We start from the raw sequence: 15,836 nt of genomic DNA on the forward strand, positions 1-15,836 counted from the left end.
GGAGGCGAGGGCGGATCCCAATAGAGGGAGATGGCTTCAGAGAAGGTGAAGAAGTGATCGATCAGCTCCTAGCCTCTTGCTTTTGCTCGATGTCCATCTCTGCACCGCCAAGCTAGGTCTTTGCTGGGTTTGGTTTCAATTTGGGGAGAGAAACAGATGGGTTGTGGAGTTTGATCGGAATGGGATTGGTGGGTTGAGGAATGAGAAAGTAGGCAAAATGAAAAGAAAAAAAAAGGAAAAAAAGAAATTAAAAATGAACAAGAACAAGAAAAAAAGAAGAAAAAGCAAAAACATAAATTAAAAAGAAAAAAAAGGAAAAAAAATTAAAAAAGAACAAGAACAAAATTAAAAAGAAAAAAGGAAAAAAAAGAAATTAAAAAGGAAAAAGAAATAACAGAGGGGTATATTGGACATTTCACCTAAGGCCAACTCCTAATTTGACGCGGGAGGGACCAATCAGACGAAAATTTTGACATTAGGGACTTTTCAGATTAATTGAGAATGTCAGGGATTGAAACGAAAAAAAGGTCATAGTACAGGGACTAAACATAATTTAATCCAAAAAGGTGAGTGACAAAAGTGTCAAATAGGTAAAAGTTCAGTGATCATTTATGATATTCTCTCTAATTAAAAATCAATATAAATCCCAGAATTATACATACGTGATGGTTCAATAATCAATACAAAATACCTGAAAATTTTTTCATTTTAAACCAAGTACATACTGATGCCCTGAACCCACTATGTCAATACTGACCCGCTCCATAGAGTCATATATTACATTAGTTTACAAATTAAGTTCCTACAGAAAAATAAAACGTAAATGCTCCTTGGAGGTTACTACATAACGGAAGTCTTATTGACGGTAAAGTCACAAAATTGGCTTCCTACCGTAAAGCTGCAAATACACGATTTCAACTTCAGCCACGATTATCCTGACCTGTAGGATTAACCCCTACACTATAGAATAGTGTACCAGGTTGCCATACAACAAACCTAATAAGCTTATGAAAGCTTGTATGAGTAAACTCAAATGCAAAAACCAACAACTCACACCAATCACGAAAAAACCACCCTTTCAATTTAATGAAAACAACCAACGCATTAATTTCTTTCCTCGAAGGAGATGCATATGTCACTCCGTGATAAAAGTCATATTATTTGATCACTCAACAATATAAATATGAAACCCAAAGTCCCCCATGGACGATAAAGAAAGAACATTCTTGAGACTCTCTTTCAAAATCCGTACTGATGAGTCCCAAGTAACCACAACTATTACCCCCATAAGATACAATTATACCCGACAGACATATTAGAGCTCTAACTGATCGTAACCAATAACCTGGTCAAAGGCTTGGTTCCCGATAACATGCCTTGGTCAACTAATCCATCAATTTCTTCATATAGTGTTGCTCACTTAAACTAGGTTTTGCCTTCAATCATGCAAGAAACACACCATTTACATGTCCAAAGTCTTTTAATCTTTCTATTTGTGTGTAGTCCATTTTATATAGTACGCAATTAAGATAGTTGCAATATTAACTCTAAATCATTGAACCTAACCTATCTCTTCTCTTTTCTCAGGCATGGACCAACAACTAGCATTATGCATTTTTCCGGTTTTGGTGGTGATTATCAAAGTCTTTTAATTTTTCTATTTTTGTGTTGTCCATTATAGTACACAATTAAGAATGTTGCAATATTAACTCTAAAGATGGTACTAGAATTATTGCGAAAAATATTTTTTAGTACCTACGAATTTTTTTTACCTCAAATGGTACATGAAGTATTGCGCCGTTACCAATTATATTTTTTTAACAAAAACTTCAAATTGTATCCGAACTATTGCAAAATGTAGTTTTTGGTACCTATAATTTTTTTTTTACCCCAAATGGTATCTCAAGTATTATGCCGTTAGTAAAAATAATACTTTCGTTAGCTTTCTCGTTAAAGTGGCCAATTAACTAAATATATTTTGGATTTTAAGTGTTTATGATCAATATGTATCATATGTTCTATAGCTTAGGTTTATGATCAATATGTACTAGATTAATATATTGTATCATATGTTTCGAGTTTTATCTAAAATTTGTGATCAATATCTGTTTGGAGTCTCTGTGGTCACTTGACAATCTTTCCTAGCCTTGTGGTGTACCGGAGATGATGCAGCGCTTCGTATTAGAAGTATGGAAGACATATTAGGCCTAATGTCCTGAATTGTGTTATAAGTAGCAGATAATGGCTCCGGTTTGTATTGTTTCAATCTACTTATAACACTACTTCTGATGAACGAATTTCAAATTATGATAAATAGTAAAGGCGCAATACTTGAGGTACTATTTGGGGTAGAAAAAAAATTATAGGTATCAGAAATTACAATTTGTAATAGTTTAAGTACCATTTGGAGTTTTTTTTTTCCTTCAAAAAATGCATGTTAGGTAGCCGAACTTAACGCAAAAGTTAACATATGAACTATATTTGGTAACGGCACAATACTTCAGGTACCAGTTGGGTATAAAAAATTTATAGGTACCAAAAGGTACCTCCCACAATAATACAGGTACTATTTGGGGTTTTTACCCTAACTCTAAATCATTGAACCTAAGTTCCATCTCTTCTCTTTTCTTCAGGCATGACCAACAACTAGCATCATGCCTTTTTCCAGTTTTGGTGGTGATGACCAAAGTCTTTTAATCTTTCTATCTTTGTATAGTCCATTTTATCTGTGATGCCCCGGGAATTCGTATTTATTTTCCGAGGATTTTCCGGAATTGAATTAGTGGTTGTTGGAAGGTTTCGTGGCTCGTGGACGGAGCGGAAGTGTTTCGGACGAATTTTTATTTGAAAAGGATGACTTTAGGGGGGCTGCAAAGGTTGAATTTTGATACGTTGAGATTCTCCGAAAACGTCCTTCACGAAAGTTGTAGAGCGAGTCGATACGAGTTCGTGGACATGCGGAACTCGGAAATCGGAGTTCGTATAAGAAAGTTATGACCAGCGGAAGAAGTTTCCGTTTTGGTATAAATAGAAGTTTCCCGAAATAGAAACTTACTATTTTCATTTAGTTTCCTCTTCTGAAAACTTTCATTTTCTCTCTCTCTTCTCTCTCGACCTCACCTTCACTGTCTGAATTTTTCGACTGACCCGACCCGACCCAACTTTTCCGGCGATCTCCGGCGACGAAACTTTCCAGATCGGTTCGTCGTTGCCGTCCGCTCCTCCCTGTGGTGTCCTCTTGTGGCGATTCGCGGCGGTGATGGCGATAGAAGGCGGCGCAGTTGGTGTTTTCGGACCCGGTCGGAAAATGCAGCTCCGGCGACTTCGTGGCTTCATGATTCCTTGGTTGAGTTCAGAGGAGGCTCCCTGATCGATCTGTGGTGGTTGTTTGGATCGATTTACGTGGAACTTGGTTTAACTCGGTTTGAACAGTAATCCACGGGTTGTGAGGTAGTTTTCGACCCTTTATGCTTGTTTTTTGACTTCGAGCTAGTTATGAGAATTCACAAGCATGCTTAGATGAAGCTTTTTGATGTTGGGAGTTTTGTGAAATAATGAGTTTTTGGCCGGCGACGGTGTGCCACCGCCTGTGGCGGCGTTCCGGTGGTGTTCCGGCCATGTAAGGAACTATTTCTGGTACTATATATCTTCTACTTGTCGATACGAGCGTTTTGATATATAATATACAGATTTTGGAGTTCGTATGGATTTGTTATGATTTTCACCGTTTCATATCGGTGAATTTATTCAAATCCTTGAGGATTTAAGCATCCGATCGACTTGTGGCTTGGACACATCGATCGTGGAATTGTTCCGAAGACTTTGGGAGGTCTCGGATGTGGTTTCGCCTTGATTGGCGTCACCTTGGAAATTTTGGTTCGATTTAGGGTTTCGAACGTTATTCCTTGTGATTCGTTAACTGAATCAGAGTAGTGTTTCCTTAGGTACTTGACGAAGTATTCTTTGGACGGCTATTGTGATTGGCTGCTTTGTTCTGTATTGAAGACGCAGTGGGAGTTTCGAGGTGAGTAATCTCACAAGGTTCATTATGAACGGAATTACCATTATTGTTTTGGCGTTAATTATTTAACTGCAAACTATAGTTGGTATTAGTAGGCATTCCTGAGCGAATGACTACGTATATATATATTTACGTGAAATATATATATTCTTGTGGATGATGTGTGATGAATAATATGCATGATGGGTTCATATTATTGTTGAATGGGACTTTTCATAGAAACGATATTGTGGAAAAAGATGTTTTCTATTGTTTGAAAAGTATTGAGTTTGATGTTACATTTTGGAGTCAAGCGTGACTCATTTTAAATATATTGGTCCTTGTACCAAGGGTCACAGATGGTGAGCAGGGATGGGGAAAGCCGGAACTAGATGGTCGTAACATTTTTAGGTCAGGTGTGATTTACTTAACGTTGACTTGAGACCAGATGGGGTCTGAAAAGCATGGGTCGCAGATGGTGACCAACGGTTGGTTCTAAGACCAGACGGGGTCTGAAAACCAAGAGTCACAGATAGTGATAGGTTGCAGATGGTGACCAATGATTTATCTGTGTTACGAGCCTAGTTACCATATTGTCTTGGAGTTATGGGATTAATTGTGACTATAGATGGTATTAGTGACATTTCTGAGTGTATGACTATGTGTGTACATATGTATATCATGGGGGGTAGCGGGGAGCTATCTGATGCTCATGAGTACGTGTCTTTAAAAGAGAGTTTCGGGGATTCTTTCTTTTAAATGTCTTGGGAGGACTTGTGAATCATATGCTATTGTTAGGTTAACGATAGGTATGATTGATGTGCTTATGTGTTTTATCCAGGTTGGATCGATTAATCATATTTGAATTGTTAGGTTAACGATTTATATGATTTTGTCACGGTGTGACTTTTGTGATTTCCTTGTTGGAAAAGAGTATTATTTTGGGAAGCATGGTATGTTTTCCTTATTCTCGAGTCGAAAGGTTTCCTCGTGTTTGGCGTGAGTTGTGCGGGCTTTTATCCCGTGAATTGGTGTGAGTTGTTTTGAGTTACTCATACGGGCTTGCAAAAGCTAACCGGGTTTGTTGTGTGACAACCCGGTGCACTATTCAAACGGTGTAGGGGTTAACCTTGCAGGTCAGGAAATCGTGGCTGAAGCTGAGGTATCTTGTTGGCAGCAGAACTGGTAGGAAGCAAATTTGATTGGCTTTGCCATTGCTATGACTTCCGCTTTGTAGTAAACTCTGAGGAGCTTTTACGTTTTATCTTGTTGTTGACAATTTAATTCGTAAGCTTATGTAATATATGACTCTGTGGGTGGGTCAATATTGACATAGTGGGTTCAGGGCATCAACATGTATATTGTATAAAGGGAAAAAGTTTTCCAGGTATTTGGTATTGATGGCTGAACGTTCACGCATGTATAATTATGGGGTTACATATCGATTTTTAATTGTGTTAAAAATCAGGGGCGTGACATTATCTAGTATGTAATTAAGATAGTTGCAATATTAACACTAAATCATTGAACCTAACTTCCATCTCTTCTCTTTTCTTAGGCATGGACCAACAACTAGCATTATGCCTTTTTCCTATTTTGGTGGTGATTATCGAAGTCTTTTAATCTTTTTATCTTTGTGTTGTACGTCCATTATAGTACGCAATTAAGAATGTTGCAATATTAACTCTAAAGATGGTATCAGAATTATTGCGAAAGGTATTTTTTGGTACATACAAATTTTTTTTACCTCAAATGGTACCTGAACTATTGCTCCATTTCCAAATATAGTATTTTTTTTAACAAAAACTTCAAATGGTACCTGAACTATTGCAAAATGTATTTTTTGGTATATATAATTTTTTTTTTACCCCAAATGGTACCTCAAGTATTATGCCGTTACTAAACTTAATACTTTCGTTAGCTTTCTCGTTAATTAAAGTGGCCAACTTAATATATTTTGGATTTTAAGTGTTTATGATCAATATATATCATATGTTCTGTAGCTTAGGTTTATGATCAATATGTACTAGATTAGTATATTGTATCATATGTTTCGAGTTTTATCTTAAATTTGTGTTCAATATGTGTTTAGGATCTCTGTGGTCACATGACCATCTTTCCTAGCCTCGTGGTGTACCGGAGATGATGCAGTGCTTCTTATTACAAGTATGAAAGCTATATTTTGGCTTAATGGCCTAAATTGTGTTACAAATAGCTGATAATGGCTCTGGTTTGTATTGTTTCAACCTACTTATAACACTACTTCCAATAAATGAATTTCATATTATGATAAATAGTAAAGGCGCAATACTTGAGGTACTGTTTGGGGTAAAATAATTATACCAGAAAATACATTTTGTAATAGTTTGGGTACCATTTGGAGTTTTTTTTTTTTTTTTTTTTTTTTTTTTTTTTTTCAAAAGATGCATGCAGCGTATGCGAATTTAACGAAAAAGTTAACGTATGAACTATATTTGATAATGACACAATACTTCAGGTACCATTTGGGGTATAAAAAATTTGTAGGTACCGAAAAATCTCCCTCGCAATAATTCAGGTACCATTTGGAGTTTTTACCCTAACTCTAAATCATTGAACCTAACTTCCATCTCTTCTCCTTTCTTCAGGCATGGACCAATAGCTAGCATTATGCCTTTTTCCTGTTTTGGTGGTGATGACCAAAGTCTTTTAATCTTTCTATCTTTGTATAGTCCATTTTATCTAGTATGCAATTAAGATAGTTGCAATATTAACTCTAAATCATTGAACCTAACTTCCATCTCTTCTCTTTTCTAAGGCATGGACCAACAACTAGCATTATGCCTTTTTCCTGTTTTGGTGGTGAGAAATTTTAAATACACATCCCTATTATTTTATATTTCAAATTAGATTTTGTAGGTAGGTTAAATGACCAAAACAGACATCTATGCATTAGAAGAAGAAAAAAATAGTCATATTTTCCTTATATTATTCTATTTATGTATAAATAGTTAGATAAATACAACAAATTTCTATACATGGCCTCCCAATTTAATACAAGAATAAAGTTAGAAACTATCTAATTTAATTTTTTCTTAAATACATTGTAATTAAATGAGGTCAGAAACTATAATATTTAGAATTTCAAAATCAATGGCATTAAATGTTTTTAAAACATATCGCTTTACTCCCATTTTTTTGTTAATTTTCTTTTTTGTTCTAAGAGTTATGATTAATCAATTTATTTTCTAATACAAAACATCACAGGTGAAAAAAAATTTGTAATTAGTAATTTGTTTGGTCCATCTAATGACCACTTTTTAGTTCCGTCACTGTGGAGAAACTACTGATATAGTTTTGGTTGAATGTTCAACTCATAATTTTATACTTGATTAACATGGTGTTTGGTGGATGAGAGCTCAAATAACACGAAACTGTTGTAGAGAAACTGAATTTGAGAGGAATTTGCTGTGTGTTCTCATTGATAATAGGGGCCTCTTTATATAGAGGATTACAATGCATAGAATCTCAATCATACAAGGAAAGTAATTCTACATTGATTAGGATTCTAGATCCTTCTAATTAAATCCTATTACCACTAGGTCAAGTAACATAGAGTTTGGGCCAAACACAAATAGAGATATCCTTAAACACTCCCCCTTGTGTTGTCCAAACGCGGTGCTTCTCTCGTTGCCTCGTTAAAAACCTTGCCGAGTAACAAAAACGCAGTGGGACAAAAAATAACCTCGGTCGAAGGGGAAAAAGAGCACAACACACCCTTCACGTTTCGAGGTGAACATGTAGACATCTCCCCCTGATGTCTGCGCCTCCCCCTGATGACTACGATCATGGGAGTTCAGATAATTTCCGCAAGCCAATTCTTGCCACATGTTTCTCGAACGTGGATTTGGGCAATGACTTAGTAAACAAGTCTGCCTCATTGTCCTCAGATCGAACCTGGTTCACTTTGATCTTGAGGAGTTTCTGTTGTTGCTGATTGTAGAAGAATTTGGGCGATATATGCTTGGTGTTGTCGCCTTTGATGTAGCCTTGCTTCATTTGTTCAATGCAAGCAGCATTATCCTCATAAATGCTCGTTGGCTCATCTGTGGTAGACTTCAAACCACAATTGCTTCGAATATGTGTAACTATGGATCGAAGCCATATACATTCACGAACTGCTTCGTGAAGAGCAATAATCTCTGCATGATTCGAAGAAGTAGCGACTAAGGTCTGTTTTGTAGACCTCCAAGATATCGCGGTCTTTCCCATGGTGAAAACATAACCAGTTTGGGAGCGACCTTTGTGTGGGTCAGAGAGGTACCCAGCATCAGCAAAACCTTCCAAAACACTTATATCGTTTTGGGATGGGGATAGGGGACGCAGTCCACCATGTGTGGCGTCCCTGGCACTTGATGGGTCCGAATCCATCTTCTCTCTGTAGGGATAGAACAAGCCCATATCGATTGTACCACTTAGGTATCGAAAGATATCTTTAACACCAGTCCAATGGCGTCGTGTAAGCGCAGAGCTATATCTAGCTAGCAAGTTCACAGCGAATAAGATATCCGGTCTTGTGCATTGAGCTAAGTACAATAATGCGCCTATTGCACTTAGGTAGGGCACCTCTGCCTCTAGCACTTCTTCATCGTCATCTTTTGGACGAAATTGATCCTTCTTTGGATCAAGACTACGGACGACCATTGGGGTGCTTGAAGGCTTAATCTTATCAGTGTTGAAACGCCTAAGCATCTTTTGGGTATAAGCTGATTGATGAATCAGGATACCATCTCTACGGTGCTCAAGTTCTAAACCGAGGCAAAACCGTGTTTTCCCAAGATCTTTCATCTCAAACTCGGATTTCAAGTGTTCAGCGGTTTCCCTTAACTCTTTAAGGGTGCCAATTATGTTCATGTCATCAACATAAACCGCTACTATTGCAAATCCGGAACTTGTCCTTTTTATGAACACACATGGGCACAGTTCATTGTTGACATATCCCTTTCCAATCAAGTAGTCACTTAGACGGTTATACCACATCCGTCCGGATTGTTTCAATCCATATAGTGAGCGTTTCAATCTAATCGCAAACGCGCTCCGTGGTTTAGAGCCACTTGATTTGGGTAACTGAATTCTGTCTGGAATCTTCATGTATATCTCCGTATCTAGATCCCCATATAGATACGCAGTAACCACATCCATAAGCTGCATGTTCAGTTTTTCGGAAACTACCAAACTGACAAGGTAGCGGAACGTTATGAGGTCCATTACGGGAGAATAGGTCTCCTCGTAGTCGATTCCAGGGCGTTGTGAGAAACCTTGCGCCACAAGGCGAGCTTTGTACCTTACCATCTCGTTTTTCTCATTACGCTTTCTAACGAATACCCATTTGTGACCAACTAGTTTGGTGTTGGGCGGTATTGGCACAACCGGTCCGAATACCTTTCTTTTCGCTAGAGAATCAAGTTCTGCCTGGATCGCATCTTTCCACTTTGGCCAATCAGCTCTACGTTGGCATTCATCAACGGAGCGTGGTTCGATGTCATCGGTCTCAATAATCTCACGCGCCACTGAATACGCGAATACATCATCAATGATGATGGAGTTTCTTTCCCATGTCCCATGTACACTGGTGTAATTAACAGAGATCTCTACGTTCTCAGGGATAGGTTCTGACATTGAGGCGTCCCCCAATGATGTCTCTTGGACATAACCATAATCCGGAACATTCTCATGGGACGGATTTTGAGTATCGATGATCAAAGGATTTGTTTGTGCCTCATTCGCTCTCTTTCTAGGGCGAGTATCCTTCGAACCAATCGGTCTACCGCGCTTTCTTGCGGGACCTGCGGCCATAGATGCCACATCATTGCCATGTTGGGCAATGGCGTCATCTCCTGGTGTCACAGGAGAGGCGTGATGTCCAGTATTTGGGACATCAATCCTTGCAGGCACGTTTGCAGCAGGTATATGTGATCTCGTCACTTTGGCAACCTCAGAAAACGCATCAGGCAGAGTGTCTGCTGAAGGAATGGATGGATTTCAAAACTTTTTAATTAGTGCGGAATTAGTTTAACCATTAAACTACTAACTAAACATAAAATCCATTCCTTTAACCTATGATCTTGGCTTATTGTGATATGTATATAAACATAGCATGCATAGTAAGGAAGAACAAAGAGGGAGTTTATGTTCTACTCACCCTTGGAGCGTGATTTTAATCCGATCCAAGTGAACCACCAAAGTTCCTCTCCTTGATCTCTCCTTGTGTGTGTTTCCTCCACCTTGAAGCACCTTGGATTAAGAACTCCTTCTTGTACTCCTTCTTGTGCTTGTAATCTTCTCTTTGATGTAACAAGTAAAGCCACAAAAGGATATGGCCTCTAAGGATCTTCACCAAGTGAATCAAGAGATGAAGAAAGATGAAAGAAAAGAAGAAATTATGCAAGTGTTCTTCTTTCCTTTAATTTTGTAATGGACCAAGAAAGAACTCTTTCTCTCTCTCTATCTCAAATCTGAAAATAATAGTGTGGAGACACACTCATTCTCTTTGTCCATGCTTTCACTTTTATATAATAGGAAATAACTCCAATTACTAAAAGAAAATATTGACTTTCATAAAGCCAATATTTTGGCTGGTCCATACTTGTTATTGGGCACTAAAAATGTGTCTTGGGCTTTCATTTAAATCTCATTTAGTGAAGCCCAAGTCCACACGAAAAGCCCGACAATCGTTTAGGCCCAATAGGTTCGGTTTTACCCGAAAAACCTAATTATGTCCAAATAATAAATCTAATTAATTATTTGGTCATAACCAACTCTTGTTTAATCTTCTTCATATACAATCTCAAGGATCCACTTATATGGTGTGCGATCTCTTAGGTTCTAATTAACAAGGCAGTGAAGTTTATAGAAACCATTCTATTTTGTTTACGAATCAAAAACTCCATTTTTGATTCTCCCTTGTTATTAGGATTATAAATGTTTATTAATCCTCGGGGACTTCACAAGTCATGAGTGACGTCTTGCAACATATCATGACTACCCTAGTTAATGTAGAATGACAAAGAACCTATTCAATTGGAATTACAATACAATACGGTCCTTCTCTAACACTATGTTCTAAATCACATCATCGGGGTATGGAATTGATATGTCAATCCCCTAATGTGATTTTCATTCTTATGTGATTCTTAGAATGTGATTAAAAACTCCTTTTTAATCTCATTCAATGCTTTGGCCAAAGACTCATTGAATCACATCTTTGAACATACACCTTATTTACTTAAGGATAGAGATTCCTTATTGTACACTCACATGTCTCCATGACCGAATTGATTATACCAATGAATGCATCTATTATATCCATTAAGGGACACAATGTTATTGCATCATCAAGAGATAATCCATTCACTCATAAGACAACTATGGTGTCTCAGGTCAAATGACTAATTTGTATTATTGCAATTTAGAGTTCAAGTTTGACATGTAAGTAAGACTCCATACAAGAACTCTAATGATCGCGTTCAGTGTACTCTTTAAGTTAAGAGCACCTACATACTTGTATTAGTGTCTCTACACAAATGACAAGAGACATATCATCTTCCATATTGAGCATACATAGTATGTGCTAGTCTTTCCGGATTATCAATGTCCAAGTGATAATCCTATGACTAGGAACCTTTTAGGATAAGAGTGTGAAAGAGTAAAGGTCTCACACATCTAACTCTTTAGATTACTTTCTCTTTAACTCATATTCCTTGGACATTGTTCAATCAAATATTAAATATAAGCAATGAACAATAAACTTGCCCTTTTGATTAATAATAATTACAATAATAATTACATCAAAATGATTGTTTTAGGACATAATTCCTTCAATCTCCCACTTGTACTAAACCCAATCACCCATGAAACGTACACCCATCTTCTCAAGATGTTGTTCTAGCTTTGCTTGTGATAAAGGCTTAGTGAATGGATCCGATATGTTATCAACAGATGCTACTTTGAGAATGTTAACGTCTCCACGATTAACAATCTCCCTTATGATATGGAAACGTCTTTCGATGTGTTTGGATTTTTGATGAGACCTTGGTTCCTTGGCTTGAGCAATTGCCCCATTGTTGTCACAGTAAAGTGGAATCGGTGACTCAATGGTAGGAACCACATCAAGTTCATTGATGAACTTTTTCATCCAAACTGCTTCCTTTGCAGCCTCTGCAGCTGCAATGTATTCTGCCTCAGTAGTGGAATCTGCAGTAACGCTTTGTTTGCAGCTTCTCCAATTTACTGCACCTCCATTCAAGGTGAAGACAAACCCTGATGTGGATTTTCTATCATTCACATCAGATTGAAAATCTGAGTCTGTGTATGCTTCCACTTGCAACTCTGATTGCAAATCACCACCTCCATAAACGAGGAATAAATCTTTAGTCCTTCTCAAGTACTTAAGGATATTCTTAACAGCATTCCAGTGTTCTAAACCTGGATTGGACTGATATCGACTAGTTATGCTTACGCCATAACTGATATCAGGTCTTGTGCATAGCATCGCATACATGAGGCTCCCTATTGCAGATGCATATGGGATCTTGCTCATCTTTTGCACTTCCTCAATTGTTTGTGGGCACATTTTCTTAGAAAGGTGAATGCCATGTCTGACAGGCAGAAAACCCTTCTTAGATTGTTCCATGTGAAATCTATTCAACACTTTGTCTATGTACAAGGATTGAGATAATCCAATTAATCTCCTTGATCTATCTCTGTAGATTTTTATTCCTAGTACATAGGCAGCTTCTCCAAGATCCTTCATAAGGAAGGTCTTGGACAACCAAACTTTAATTGAAGATAACATTCCTACATCATTCCCAAATAGTAGGATGTCATCTACATAAAGTACAAGGAACACAACAGCACTCCCACTGACCTTCTTGTAAACACAAGGTTCATCCATGTTTTGTGTGAAACCAAAAGATTTGACTGCATCATCAAAACGGATGTTCCAACTCCTTGAAGCTTGCTTGAGTCCATAGATGGACCTATGAAGCTTACACACTTTATGAATGTCATCTTTAGACGTAAAGCCTTCAGGTTGATCCATATAAAGGTCTTCCTCAAGGTTGCCATTCAGAAAGGCAGTCTTTACGTCCATTTGCCATATCTCATAATCATAGTGAGCAGCTATAGCAAATAATATCCGAATAGATTTAACCATGGCAACAGGAGAGAACGTATCTTCATAGTCAATGCCCTCTCTTTGCTTATAGCCCTTTGCCACCAACCTTGCTTTGTAGGTTTCTATTTTACCATCTGAACCTATCTTTTTCTTGAAGACCCATTTGTTTCCAATTGGTCTAATACCAGGTGGAGGGTCAACGAGAGTCCAGACTTGATTGGTATACATAGAGTCAATCTCGGATTCCATGGCTTCTTGCCATTGCTTTGAGTCAACATTTGACATTGCTTCATTATAACTAGAAGGATCATACAGGTTTTCATTGTCACCAAGGAGATTTAACTCCCCAAGGCTATCATGACACAAACCATACCTTCTGGGAGGTATCCGGATCCTACTAGATATTCTTGGAGTTTGTGTTATAGTTGGTACAGGAAGTTGTTCAACGGGAAATGAAGTGTTAGTTTGTGGCTTGTTGGACACTTCCTTGAGTTCTACCATTTGCTCAACATTTCCATCAAGGACATAGTCCCTTTCAAGGAAAGTGGCATTCCTGCTAACAAACACCTTTTGTTCTTCAGGTTGATAGAAATAATATCCTAAACTATCTTTAGGATATCCCACAAATAAACACTTGCTTGATCTAGCTTCAAGCTTGCCTGCTTCTAGTCTTTTGACATAAGCTGGACAACCCCAAATCTTAATATGATTGAGACTTGGTTTCTTCCCATGCCACATCTCATATGGTGTAAGAGGGATGGACTTGGAAGGCACTTTATTCAACAAATAAATTGCTGTTTGAAGTGCATATCCCCAAAAGGATATAGGTAAATCAGTATAGCTCATCATGGAAAGAACCATGTCTAACAAAGTTCGATTTCTCCTTTCAGAGACACCATTGAGTTGTGGTGTTCCAGGAGGAGCTAATGAAGAAACAATGCCTTCTTGTTTGAGATAATCAATAAACTCATTGCTTAAGTATTCGCCTCCTCGATCAGATCTTAGAGCCTTAATACTTCTGTCGGTTTGTTTCTCAACTTCATTCTTAAATTCTTTGAACTTTTCAAAGGCTTCAGATTTGTTCTTCATAAGGTATAAATAACCAAACCGAGAATAATCATCGGTAAAGGTTATGAAGTATGAGAATCCACCTCTACTAATAGTGGACATGGGACCACATACATCGGTATGTATTAGGCCTAGGAGTTCTTTAACTCTTGTTCTTTGTCCACCATAATGTGACTTGGTCATTTTTCCTTTTAGACAAGACTCACAAGTAGGCATAGGATCAGATCCTAATGACTCTAAGTATCCATTTTTGGATAATTTGTGAATTCTATCTTGGCTAATATGACCAAGTTTAAGGTGCCACATCTTAATGGGGTTAACCGTTTCTCGAGCTCTCTTAGATCCCAAAGCATTTTCCTTCATACAGTTAATACTACCATCTAAAGCTAGATGAAAGAGACCATCAATAATATTAGCATGACATATCATGCGTTCATTAATAGATACAAAACCACTGAGTTTATCAAAAACTACTCTATAACCATCCTTCAAAAGCATGGAGATGGAGATAAGGTTCTTTATACATATAGGAAGATAAAGACAATTATTTAACTCCAATGTATCTCCTGATGGTAACTTCAAAATATAAGTCCCCACGGCTTTGGCATCAACTCTTGTGCCATTTCCTACACGTAGGGAAATTTCTCCAGCTTTAAGCTTCCTTGCTCCCACTAGGTCCTGCAACGAAGTGCAAACATGGTGGGATGCACCTGAATCAATTATCCAAGTGGAAGTATTATTAACTGTAAGTATTGATTCAATCACATTGATCATACCTGCTGTTGAAGACTGGTTCTTCAAGGATGCAAGATAAGCTTTGCAATTCCTCTTCCAATGCCCATCCTTGTTGCAAAAGAAACAAACACCTTTTGGTTCCTTTTGTTCCTTCTTCTTCTTCTTTTGGACTGCTCCTTTAGGCTTTGCCACTTGTTTCTTCTTCCCTTTTCCCTTGCCTTTGGACTTGGAAGAAGAAGCGACAATGGCCACACTCCCACTCTCTTTCTTGATTTGCTTCTCAGCTGATACCAGCATATTGAGAAGATCAGAAAGAGTATGATCCATTTGTTGCATATTATAGTTCATTATGAACTGAGAAAATGAATCATCTAGGGAGGATAGAAGAAGATCTTGAGCTAGCTCCGCATCAAGTACAAATCCAAGGTCTTGAATTTGCTCAATAAGGCCTATCATTTTTAGACCATGTTGATGCACAGGAGCACCCCTCACATGCTTTGTCTTAACAAGCTCATTGACAGCTGTGAATCGCACATTTCTATTTCTCTCACCAAACAATTCAGTGAGATGAAGTAATATAGAACTGGCGCTATCCATATTCTCATGTTGCTTCTGAAGTTGTGAGTTCATGGATGCAAGCATAACACATTTAGCTTGCGTGTCATCATCCTTATGCTTTTGATAAGCAACACGTTGCTCATCGGTTGCATCTTGAGCCAATGGAGTGTGAGGAGGTGCATTTTGTAAGACATAAGCGATCTTATCGAATGTCAATACAATTTTCAAATTGCGGAGCCAGTCATTGAAGTTTGGGCCCTCAAGACGATTTTCATTGAGAATTTTGGTGATAGGATGTCCTGACATATTGCAGTCTACATA

General features: G+C 37.8%; 1 protein-coding gene across 1 annotated transcript; it reads right to left on the reverse strand.

The window, feature by feature from the left end:
* Positions 1-14,780: 14,780 nt before the first annotated feature.
* Positions 14,781-15,354, reverse strand: LOC133714395 (uncharacterized). Its single transcript, XM_062140503.1, has 2 exons — positions 14,999-15,354; positions 14,781-14,900 (listed from the first exon to the last, which is right to left on the reverse strand). Exons 1-2 carry the CDS (start codon positions 15,303-15,305, stop codon positions 14,875-14,877), a joined length of 333 nt encoding a protein of 110 aa, XP_061996487.1. The 5' UTR covers positions 15,306-15,354; the 3' UTR covers positions 14,781-14,874.
* Positions 15,355-15,836: the final 482 nt, after the last annotated feature.

Source organism: Rosa rugosa, chromosome 6 (genome assembly GCF_958449725.1).
Source record: "Rosa rugosa chromosome 6, drRosRugo1.1, whole genome shotgun sequence".
In the NCBI taxonomy this organism is placed as follows: domain Eukaryota; kingdom Viridiplantae; phylum Streptophyta; class Magnoliopsida; order Rosales; family Rosaceae; genus Rosa; species Rosa rugosa.

Bases quoted from the DNA above. Each gene is read 5' to 3' on its own strand.
- LOC133714395 (XM_062140503.1), bottom strand. From the start codon at position 15,305: ATGAACTATAATATGCAACAAATGGATCATACTCTTTCTGATCTTCTC. The intron at 14,901-14,998 runs GTATGATCAATG...ACTTCGTTGCAG, and splicing joins GAACCAGTCTTCAACAGCAG to GACCTAGTGGGAGCAAGGAA.